General features: G+C 34.5%; 1 protein-coding gene across 4 annotated transcripts in view; it reads right to left on the bottom strand.

Moving 5' to 3' along the window:
* Window positions 1-2,843: 2,843 nt before the first annotated feature.
* The window catches only part of FAR1 (fatty acyl-CoA reductase 1), a 64,914-nt gene continuing 55,066 nt past the window's right edge, over window positions 2,844-12,691 (bottom strand). For 3 of the 4 annotated variants that reach the window (XM_009186530.2, XM_017948590.2, XM_003910195.3), the window contains exons 11-12: window positions 7,916-8,043; window positions 2,844-6,586 (exon numbers count right to left, since the gene is read on the bottom strand). In XM_009186530.2, the coding sequence (XP_009184794.1) occupies window positions 6,424-6,586; window positions 7,916-8,043 (291 nt within the window). In that variant the 3' untranslated portion in view covers window positions 2,844-6,423. Of the gene's footprint in view, window positions 6,587-7,387; window positions 7,449-7,915; window positions 8,044-12,691 lie in introns of all 4 variants that reach the window. The other variant, XR_002517062.1, reaches the window with a different exon arrangement.

Genomic DNA, 12,691 nt, shown 5'->3' with positions numbered 1-12,691 from the left:
GGCTAAAGTGCAGTTGTGCCATCTTAGCTCACTGCAACTTCTGCCTGCCAGATTCAAGCAAGTCTGCCTCAGCCTCCTAAGTAGCTGGGATTACAGGTGTGCACCACACCTGGCTTTTTGTATTTTTAGTAGAGATGGGGTTTCAACATGTTGGCCAGGCTGGTCTCAAACTCCTGATCTCATGATCCGCCCACCTTGGCCTCCCAAAGTGCTGGGATTACAGGCTTGAGCCACCGCACTTGGCATTAATCATTGATTTTTAAATGGTGCTTACTTGACCCTGTCCCAAAATCCCAGAAAAGCACTCTACTTAGATCATGTTGGTATGGCATGAAGACTGACTTAGACCAGTGTTTCTCCAATCTTAGTGTGCATCAGAAATACCCGGAGGACTTGTTAAAATAGATTGCTGAGCCCCACCCCAGAGTTTCTGACTCAATAGGTCTGGGGTGGGGTCTGAAATTTGCATTTCCAGTGAGTTCCCATGTGATGCCCATGCTGACTCCTCTGGTCTCGGATTGCACTTTGAGAATCACAGAAAACTGAAAAACAGAGACTGGTTGTTTAAACACTGGTATGGTCTGTATTCTCAAAAAACAACCGACACCACACCAGTACTTTTCTCTCTTAAATTTTCATTTAGAAAATATATTTAAAAGTCTGTTCACTTAAAGTACAAAATCTACTCATATTTAATAGAAATTGGGTATGTCAGAGGCATCTGAACAGAGCAACTCCGTCTTGAAGAGGGGCTAGGTAAAATTAAGACTGAGACCCGCTGGGCTGCATTCCCAAATTAGGCATTCTAAGTCACAGGATGAGATAGGAGGTCGGAACAAGATACGGGCCATAAAGACCTTGCTGATAAAACTGGTTGCAGTAAAGTAGTAAGCTAAAACCCACCAAAACCAAGATGGCGATGTGAGTGACCTCTGGTCATCCTCACTGCTACGCTCCCACCAGCGCCATGACAGTTTACCAATGCCATGGCAACATCAGGAAGTTACCATAAACGGTCTAAAAAAGGGAGGCATGGATAATCCATTCCTTGTTTAGCATATAATCAAGAAATAACCATAAAAATGGACAACCACCAGCCCTCGGGGCTGCTCTACCTATGGAGCAGTCATTCTTCATTCCTTTACTTACTTAATAAACTTGCTTTCACTTTATGGATTGAGAATTCTTTCTTGCATGAGATCCAAGAACCCTCTCTTGGGGTCTGGATCGGGACCCCTTTTCCAGTAACAGATGTGCTTTAGCTAGCAAAACCTTCTTAGTGTTTTTCTAACAGCCACTGAACAGCCTATAGTGCATTCTGAGTGTATGAAGACCCTCAGATGGCCCAACAATCTCTACAGCCTCATCTCTCTTTAGCCATCCTCTCCTTTAGCACCAAAACATTTCCTCTCGGTTCCTTACACCCCCCAGCCTTTGCAAATGCTCTTCCTGAAACCTGGATGCTTCCCTACCCCAGCATTCCACCAATACGACATAAAACCACAATTCAAAAGTCCTGTTTGCATGGGCTTTCTTGAAATAAGCAAGAAATCGCTCCTCTGTGCTTTCAGTATTTTGTTCTTATCTGTCATTACATATTAAAATTATCTGCTTATTTATCTATACCAAATCATAAAATCCTAAGGGAAGGCAGTGTGCCATATTCAGGTCTGGGCCACTGAGCAGCTTAATTTATGTGATACAGATAATTGCAATATAAGACACAGTGCCTAAATCATACCAGGCACTCAAAATGTGTTGAATGAATGTTGAGTTTTTGAAATGAAGTCAACAAAGACATTTAGTACAAGTCAGGGAACCTCTGAATAGTCCAGAAATATCTGTATTCCTATGGTGAAAGGCAGTACAGTATAATGGACTGGACCGTGGGCTTTGGAACTAGTCTTGAGTTCAAGTCTCAGCTCTGCTACTACCGGTGTAACCTGGGGTACTTTATTAACATCATAAACCTTAGTTATCACACTTACAAACACAGAGGGCGTAAGTGGATTATTACATGTAAAATGCTTAGAGTAGTGCTTGGCACATTGTAAGAACTTAACAAATGTCATTACTGTTGTTTTTATAACATACAACATGCAATGCTGGTTTCGCTCTCAAGAAACCAACAACCAACTTGGGAGAAGTTAGGGGAAATGACAAGAACCTGTTAAAGATGTGACATAAAGCAGAAAGTTAGGTATTAAATGTCAAACAACTAAATACTGATAAACAATCTGGATGACTAATAAAACTACACCCATCTGTTTAGGTTCAGCTGTTTGTTAGAAAACAAAAGAACAAAAGGCAGCTATAATACTAGACTGAGCCATATGAAATTTCTTATAGGTCAAAGATATATTAGCATTTTTATATGGCTCAACCTAACACTTTCCAGTTACACCTTGCTCAAGACAAGTGAAGGGACGCTCTCTAGATTTATATGAGAAAGAAAGAATTAGGTTTACTGTACAACAGCAGAAAATAAAGGAATTCTGCCTCCAAAGCATCTTTGGAAGACACCTAATTCAACTTCATGGAACTTTAAAAATGAAAATTAAATGTCTAGAAGAGAAAAGTATTTTGAAGACAATAACTAGGAAAGTTAACTTTGTTTTAAATAAATGAATTCAGAAAAATCTTGATTGTCTCTCTTGTCCCCTGTATAAAATTATAGGTATTATAGCTATCATCTGTGATCTCTGGCCAAAAAACAATTATGTCCTTATTTCTCTGAGTTCAGGCCCACGGTAAAGACATTAAACTTTTACTTACCATTTCATGTTTTTCTAAATAGATGAACTTTAGAGACATCAACTTGCAAAGGAGCACATCAAACTTACTGTTACTCAAATTTTTCTTTAATAAAGACAAAGGAATTATTTAACAATTTTTGCACAACTATACTTAACTGACAAAGATGATTTGTTTAGGATCTTAAGGACAGCAAAGATATAAGCTAAGAGGGTATCACCAGGAAAAAGACAAATACATTCTATCACTAGAAAACGCTTCAAGACAAAAATATTAATTCAATAAGAAAATATTTCATTTTTTTTTTTTTAATCACAGAGACTATTAAATTAACTCATTTCTGTAATCCAGTTACGTGGCATACATTCCTTTTTCTAGTTTCTCATGCAAAAGGTTGGAAAATTTTTCTCAAAACAGAGAAAGTCACCACTAATGGTTTCAAGTCAGGGCTGGGAGTCAGCCTAGAAGAGCATGCTCAGAAGGCCATTTACACTTACCTGACCCCTGCCTGATGCTCTCCCCATCCAAAAGGGTTCAATTAATTTCTATTACTAATGAATTATCTCTTATACTTAATAGACATATACATTACTACAAATGTACCTATAAATTAACAGGATATCATTCAGTGTGGAGGAGAGCAGCTGGAACCTAATGACACCTTGGAGGTCTCTTGGTTACTCTTTTTAGAAAATAGAAAAAAACCTGCCTCCTTCCAGGTAATACATAAAAATAACACTTTAACACAAAGTGTTCATCCTGCCTGTACGCTTCCCCTAAAATGCCGTGTGAGCAACTCAGAATTAAATAAAATTAGGACATAAGAATTAACAAGTATACCTAAAACAGACAAGAAGTGTAAGTAAGGACTGCTTCCTGTAATCCTAACCATATTGTTTCATGGATAATTTTCAGAACATAAAAATACAATAAATACTATAATGGAAATATAGGGATTCATTTATTACTTTTTGGTTTACAAACAAAGGCACACAATAATGCTTCTATTTCCTTCTTATAAAAGATTATCAATTTACATTAAAAAAAACCCCACAAAACAAAAAATCCCAAGTTAATTCCTACAGACAACACAAAAAAAGGGGGAAAAGGAAATTCTTTTCCCTGCTTTCAAGCTTTATTATACAGGTTCAAAATGATTATTTTATGCCATCCTTAAGTCAAAGAACGTACCGCCCATGCTTCTCTGCACTGAATCTTAGGACATGTTAATGTTGTCAAGTCAAATTTAAATACAGTCTCAATGACATCACAATTTACAAATGCGTATTCCAGGATTAAAACTGAATAGGGGGAAAAACCCCAAATGTTTCATAATACAGTTTAATCAAATGAGTTAAATGAAATAAGAAACATTTAATTTAGTAGGCTATCCTGTTAAATGACAAGTTTGTGTAGGAAACATAATCAAACAGAACTAAAAATCACATCTAGTAAATGACACAAATGACTTCTCAAATCTTTAAGTCTGACTTAAGTTCAAAGTCTAGTTGGTGGGGATTAACAATCTATATACTCTTTATACTAATCTTAGAACTTTAAATTCTAGAATGACAAACCAATTTATTCATTAGTTTTCTTTTGACCACAGAATTCTAAACACACAAAATTAATGCAGCGGCCTCAGCACCCTCCCAGTTAACATTTCTTTAAGCTAGATTACAAGAACAATAGAACAGTTCAGAAGACATACACTCCCTATGCACTTCACAGGCCTGCCCAAGTTGTCCCCAACTCTTTTGCAAGACACAAAGACAATTCATCTGATTCTAAGTCTATTCGGCAAAAGTATAAAAATCATACAAACGTCAGCATGTTTTCGACACATTATGGAAATACATTTGGAGAGATGGAGTACTCAATGTATATTATGTGGACCACTTTAAATAAAAGGCATCATTATTTATTCCATTTTCAGACATTGTCATGGTCTCTTATACCTTTATATAAGGTATGGTCCTAGACCAGAGACTTTAGTATCATTCCAAAGAATATAGAGATATTTATATACATATTTCTTTTAAAATAATATTTAAAAGTTTTACTACACAAAATCTGGCTTCAACATGGAAGCATTTTTCCTTTTCAAGATTATACACCTGCATGAAAGTAGGTGATTTCCTTTACATTTAGTTTTTCATAATAGCAAAATAAACTTCTTATACATTGCATTTAAATTGACAAAGAAAGTTAAGATGTAAAGCTCCATGTAACTTTTTGTATTGTGAACTGTTGTCTTTAAACATACTCCAGATACACTGTTGATTATTTAATATAGTACAACTTGATCAACTTAATTAGAAGTGTTATGCTGAACAATTTGTTAAATCAAATGTATGTTAAAACAGTAAGTAGAGTTAACTATTATGATTAAAAGGGAATTTTAATGTATCATTAAAATATACATCAATTTTCTTGCTATTACTTGTTTCTATAATGCATTTCTTTCTAAAGCTAAAACCACATGCATAAAAAATAAATGATACCTTCAAACTCATTCAACAGTTTGCTACTGTTGTGGCATGTAAATAAAGTCCTTTATTTAATTTCATACACATTATCTGAAGCATTATTTTATTTTTCGTGAAGGAATTCAACTTTCAAGGTCAAAATTAGTATGTGTTTACACACGAGGACATTTTCTTAACGTTATTACTACCTGCAAATACATTCTTCCATAATAATGCACTTTCAGTTTTCATTGGAAAGATAGCACAAGCCTTTTAAAAGTCCTAAGAATAAAATTTATAAAGGGAGGAGAACACAAGTATGGTGAATCCCTCCCAACTCCCACTTCCAACAAATTCTCAAGAAATCCTCCTGCTTCAAAACATACACGCAATCTCACAGGATTTTTATTTGATCATAATGTGGACAAGAAAACTGTATTTCTATTCTTTTTGATACTAACAGTTTTACTGAATTTGTTTTCACTTTCTGTCAAAAAACACGTAGCATATGTTGTTGATATGGATTCTCAAACCCATTTAGATGCAATAGGGTCATTAGAATAATATAGCCTTCTGATTTTAAAAGCAACTGATTGCTAATTGAAAAACGATATGCATCAGACATTTAATCAGAAAAAGAAAAATGAAGACATGTCTTTCATGTTTGATATCATTTAACTTACAGAATGATGTGAAAATAGGTTGGTTATAATTTTAACAAAGCTAAAACCCACTTCAACTAATGAAAAAAATCAAACAATGAAGAATCAAATATCTACCAACTTAGCTAGTATTACTGTCCAAATAAATGTCTTCCATTGCACTGAACATTAGAATTAGAAATTCACTATATGTTAAGGCATATTTTAATTAATATGTTCCAGAATTGCACAGTTATACTGGTCAGTGTTCCTATTTCCCCACTCTTGCCCTCAGCCCATCCCTTTCTTCTAGGGCTCAAAATATTAAGTCATGGTTTTGGCGGCTATTGTAGATTTGAGCTGGCATAACACAGTGTGTTCACTAAGTTTTATGAGCATAAACATTAAAATGTTACATAAAATGTATTATAATTTACTTCGCACTCTGATCTAAGATGGTTTAATGTCTTGACAAAAGGTGAGATGACTTAAGTACATTTTACATTTTGTGCATTTAGATCACCACATGTATAGACGTTCTAATGCTGAATTCTTGGTCTTCAGTATCTCATAGTGCTGGATGCTCGGAAGTATGACAGAAACTTGTAACACAGACTAACCACAAAGTACCAGATGTTTCTTGCCATTTGTGATCTTGCAATAAAAATGCGCCAGATGAGGATCACAAGGATAGTATTAAAACCATAACGTATATTCCGCAACCTGGAAAGCAAATCAAGAGATATGTTAGACAGTATTTTCTAGAATAAAGTATTGTTAGATGGCAGCTAATTAATACTGAGTTTCTAAATCAAAGCTCAAATCCGTATTAATTTGAAACTTATGCTAGACATTAAGTATACTGTAAATAAAACAGATACGTTCCTTGAATTTCTAGAGCTTCCCATCTAATCTAAAAAGGTTCATTCGTTACATACATCACAGTACAGACAAAATAGAGCAAAGTTTTTTTTTTGACATCTTTAGTTGCTTACAAGTTGTCAGACAAGTAACTTACTCCTTCAGTTACAGCTGACAGTCATAAGATCACAGGCCAACCAGACAAGCCCTCATCCAAGTATAAAACATGGCATTAACTCGATAAAGGAGGATCTTCCCTTTTCTCAAAGAGTAACAACATATTACTCAGCTCATGTTTCAACAAATTTTGATGTTTCTGATGGTGTTTCAAAGAAATACAAACCTTTAGATATGTAATAATGCTACATAAATTATACTCACTTCAGCAGGCAGTGCAAGATAGGACTGCAATGTAAGAAAAATGATGTAGAGAAAAAAGCTTCGAATAAGGAGTCAAAGATCAATATTCTAGTTTGCTTTGCCACTCAATACAATATGGCCTAGGCAAATACAACTTTCCTAAGCCTCAATTTCCTCATCTATTGAACTGACTGCCCTGCAAAGTCTCACAGAGTTATGAGGCATGAGAGGGATAAAAATGTGAAAGTCTTTAAAAGTGTCATAAAAATCATATTAAAAAGCACTACAAATATAAGAGATTACCATTAAAAATTATCTGCATCTTTGAACGATAGATTACCAGTGATTTTTCCTCTTCTATTTTCTGAGTATTAAAAAAAAAACAGTATGTGTTACTTGTATAAAGAGATAAAGATACAGCTCTATTTTATGTAAGAAAAAATATTCTATGTTGAATAATGTATTCTCTTCTCTCCCTCCAAAGATTATTGAGGATTAAAATAAAAAAACAAACCTTTAAAATAGATTATCTACATTTTCTTTCTTCTAATATCTTTACTTTTTAAGTAGCAATATAAAGAAAGATAATAGTAATTTCTGAAACTCAATTCCACCTGAACTTCATACTAAGAAAGATATAAACTGAAGACAGTAAGTTTCAACAATCTTAGGCTAAAGTAATACTACCATAGTTCCAGTCCAAAGGTAAGTAATTTTCCTTAATATAATAGATTAGCAATATCTTTTATTCAATATACCAGTTTACCAAAAAAATTGTGGAATATTTCATAAGGAAGACAAGAAGCAATCAAATCCATGCATCAAACTCACTTGTTCAGATGTTTTCTGGCTGCAGGAAGGCCAGACATTTCTTCATTCAATACGTACTTCTTAGTTCCCAAGCAGTAGTTCTCTATATATTCTGCCCAATGTAACTGCCGTACATCAATATTGAAGGTCTACGTTAACAAAAAAATTACCGATTATTTTCTTGACTAATTTTTCTCACAACCAGTCAGAGGTTCATACTTTTTCTGAAGGCCAGTTCCAAGTGACATAATTACAAAATTCTTAAATACAGAATTAACTTCTGAAATCTTACTGCTAGTCACAGAAAAGTTCTTATTCCTAGTTCATACCATCCATTAAACATGGAAACATTTGAGAAGATAATCTGGAAACTAATGTCAGCATTTAAAGAGAACTAGGTTAAATGTAAGAAGAAAAAAGCCTGTACCATTTTGCTAAACAAAGAAAAAAAAGACAAAATTCTATTGTCCAAATAGATCTATGTATTCCTCACTACTTTATGCATGTACTGATACATTTCCAGTTCCTTTCTATCTGCAATCTCTTCTCTCTTCCTGTACATCAAGCCTACTGAACAGACCAATGTTCCTGGAGAATATTTCTGACATCAACAGACGTTCTGAAAACAACATCTGACATAATATCTTGATGAAAGCTGGCAAAGGAGTTTGGATAACAGTAATTCGACTATTTGATGAAAATGATAGGTAAATCCAGAAAAGAAAGCCTTCAGAAATGTTACGGCAAAGTAAGAGGGCTATGCACTGCCCAGTGCCCCTTAGCATATAATCAGATAATTTTTTGGAGTTACAAAGATATTATTTAGTATATACCATCACTTATTTAAAAATAGCCAATTCTAGGAAGGGAAAAGCTACTATAAAAAATTAGTAAAATATAAAAATGCAGTAACTCTGCATTAAAATGAAGACTTAGGAGACATTTTGAGAAGGTATATGTGTATGTTATTGGGAATCCCATAAGAACAGTTTTTTAAAAAAATGGAAGAGAAGCAGTATCTGAGAAGACAATGCCTGGAAATTTTCCAAAAATGATAAGAAACCAAGTCACGAATTTAAAACACAAATACAACTCCCACTCCCCCATCTCTGCCCCAATACACATCTAGGCATATGAGAATCAGAAAAAGGTCCTATAGATTACTTCCAAAAGAATAACTATTAGACTGTAAGTTGACTTCTCAATAGAAGCAATGAAAGCCAAAAGACTGAGAGATGTTTTCCAAGTACTCAGTGAAAATAAGTGCTAAGGTAAAACTCTATGCCAGTGTAAATATCCTTCAAAAATAAAGGTGAAATAAAGATATTTCTAGAGAATAAAACCTAAGACAATCTGACATCAGCAGAAAACCCATGCTAGAGAAAGTAAACTCAAGGATATTCTTTAGGCAGAAGGAGAATGATTCTAGATTTAAGTCTGGGGATAGAGGAAGAAATAAAGAGCAATAAAAGGACAATTAACCCTGGTAAATTTGTATGAATATTTACTGCATAAACCACAATATACCGGCTTGTGTGGCTTAATATATATATACAGAATTAAAACATGCATTATGGCCAAACCGAAATTACTTTTGCACCAACCTAATAACAACAATAACAGATACATGCTGATCCTTCACTATCAGAGAAGGGTAAAAGTATCAATTTATATTAGACCTTGCTAAATTAAAGGATACTATAATCTCTAGAGTAACCCACTAAACCAAAAGGGAACATAATTCTATGCAACACACATAAGATGGGAAAAAATAAAATTATTCAAAATATAATCTAAAGGGCAGCAAAAAAAAAAAAGAAAAGAAAAGAAAAGAAAAAAGAACTTAAAACCAGCATGACAAATATAAAGCACAAGTCAGGCTAAATCTAAAATGATAGGAATTACATAGGAGTTAAGTTCTCCAATTAAAGGCCAAAAATTGTGAGACTGAAAACAAAAACTAAGAACTATACGCTGCTTACAACTAACTATATGCTGCTTACAAAAGACATATCCAAACGATAAGACACAAAATGACTGAAAATAAAAGAATGGAGAAAAATACACCATATAGTTCTACCAGCAATGTATAAGGATGCTGATTTGTCCAGGGACTCACCAGAGTACATTGTCCAAGTTTTAATTTTTGCAAATTTGATAAATAGTAAATAATATCCCAGTCTAACTTTAGTCTGCATTTACACTGAGTAAAGCTGAGTATCTTTTCAAACTTGTGAATCATTTTCTGTAAACTATTCATCTCTCTAATCTATTTTCTGATAGGATTAATTACTTTTTCTTTTTTTTTTTTTTTTTTTTTTACAATTTTTATATAAGCATTGTATGTACTAGGGAATATATCATTTTGTTATACCACTATATACCACCTAAGTGACTAAAAATAAAAATCAAAATTAAAAGGCCAAGTGTTATGGAGGATGTGGATTAACAGGAACTCTCATACACTGTCCTTTGGAATGTAAACTGATACAACCACTTTGGAAAACTGCCATTACCTGCTAAACTGAACGTATGAATGCCCTATGCTATCCTATTTCTAGGTATATACCCTACACAAATGTGTACATATAAACGTAAACAATGATCGTATGATAATTATTCCTAATAGCCAGAAACTGGAAATAACTCAAATGTCTATCAACAGAAGAATGAAAAAATACTGTATAATACTATTTATGTGAAGTCAAAAATAGGTAAAACTAATATTTCGTGCTAGAATTCAAGAGCTGTTCCCTTTGGGAAGAAGACAAAGGAGGTAGTGATTAGGTGCATTAGTCCATTCTCACATCCCTACAAAGAACTACCTGAGAATGGGTAATTTGTAAAGATAAAAAGGTTTAACTGGCTCATGGTTCTGCAGGTTGTACAGACTTCTGTTTCTGTACCCACCTGTGCCTCTTGGGCACTTTTAATATGGCTAGTCCAAATTGAAACATGCTATGGAGTATAAAATGCACTCTGGGTTTTGAAGGCTCAGTATGAAAACACAGAAAGTAAAATATCCTTTAAATAACTTTTAGATTTTTGATATGTTCAAATAATATTTTTGATTATATATTGAGTTAAATAAAACATTATTAAAATTAAAAAAATAAATGGGAAGAGAAAGGAAGTTAGTACTGTATGAAAAAAGAAACTCTTGAGAAACTGTAATGAACCAAATCTACAGTCTTTTTTCATTCTTGGAGACAGGGTCTCACTCTGTCACCCAGGCTGTAGTGCAGTGGCACAATCTTGGCTCACTGCAACCTCTGCCTCCTAGGCTCAAGCCATCCTCCCACCTCAGCCTAACAAGTAGCTGGGACTACAGGCATGCGCCACCACGCCTGGCTAATTTTTGTATTTTTTGTAAAGACAGGGTCTCACTTTGTTGCCCAGGCTGGTCTTAACTCCTGAGCTCAAGTTACCCACTGGCCTCCCAAAGTGCTGGGATTACAGGTGTGAGCCACCACGCCTGGCCCCTACTGTCTATATAAGACCTACATTAATCTGAGTTGTGCTAAAAACCTAATCAGATACTTTAAAGGGGCCCTGGCTTATAAATGCCAGTTAGCTAATTAACTAGGCTACTGGTAGAAGCAAAGGCAAATCCTTATCAGAAAACTGTAATTTCAATCCTGGCCTCAAAAAAATTCTCGCAGAAATCCTTGAAGAATATAAATTTATAGTCAAACAAATTTTTTTTAAAAAAATTAGGTGCCATGGGTGACACTCAGCTCAATCAATAGATGGCAGAATCAGATGCTGCAAATCATCTGGAAGTTTAAATTATCAGAAGCAGAATGCAAAACAATCATATTTAATATGTTTCAAGAAAAAATTCTAGAGACTGTTTAAGAAACATTTATAAGATCTGAAAAATAAATTATACTTTCTAAAACTGCAAATAAGACAACTAAAACTCTACATTCAATTGGATAGTTTAGACACAGCTGGCAGACTGCCACAGAATCTTAAATTATCTAGAGTTTAGCCCAGAAACACAGAGATACAAAATAGGAAATTAAGGTTAAAAGATTTGGAGGACAGAATAATCTAACATACACTAGGAATTTTGGAAGATATAAGAATAGTGAAGAGGCAATATTTGAAGAAACACTGGCTAAGTATTTCTCTGAATTGCTGAAAGACACCAAACCTCAGATTCAGAAAGCCCAATCCAATCAAGGTAAATTTTTCAAAATTACACCCACTTTCATAGTGATACTGCCAAGCGGCAAACATAAAGAGAAAATGGAAGAGGAGACAAGAATAAAAGATCACCTATAAAGGAAGAGTCAACTACTGACTTTTCAATAGCAACAACGTAAGACAGAATATAAATAAACAGGTTTTTTGTTGTTGTTTTTTTTTTTTTTTGAGAGACTCTCACTCTATTGTTCAAGCTAGAGTGCAATGACGTGATCACATCTCAATGCAGCCTTGACCTCCTAGGCTCAACTGATTCTCCCACCTCAGACTCCTGTGTAGCTGGGACTACAGGCACAAGTCACCACGCCTGTCTCATTTTTTTATTTTTGTGGAGATGGGTCTCGCTATGTTGCCCAGGCTGGTCTCGAACTCCTGGCCTCAAGCCATCCTTCCACCTCAGCCTCCAAAGTATTGTGATTACAGGCATGAGCTACTATGCCCAGTAAAAAAGTTCTTTAACGTGCTGAAATCATGTTCCAAAACCAAGGGTGAAACAACACACATATCAGACAATCAAAAACTGATAATTCACTATAAAACAGACTCCCTACTAAAACATATTCTTGGTATGCTGAATATATTTCA

Source organism: Papio anubis, chromosome 12 (genome assembly GCF_008728515.1).
Source record: "Papio anubis isolate 15944 chromosome 12, Panubis1.0, whole genome shotgun sequence".
Taxonomy (NCBI): Eukaryota; Metazoa; Chordata; class Mammalia; order Primates; family Cercopithecidae; genus Papio; species Papio anubis.
Note: the sequence above shows the minus strand (reverse complement) of the source record. Positions and strands in the feature narration are given on the sequence as shown.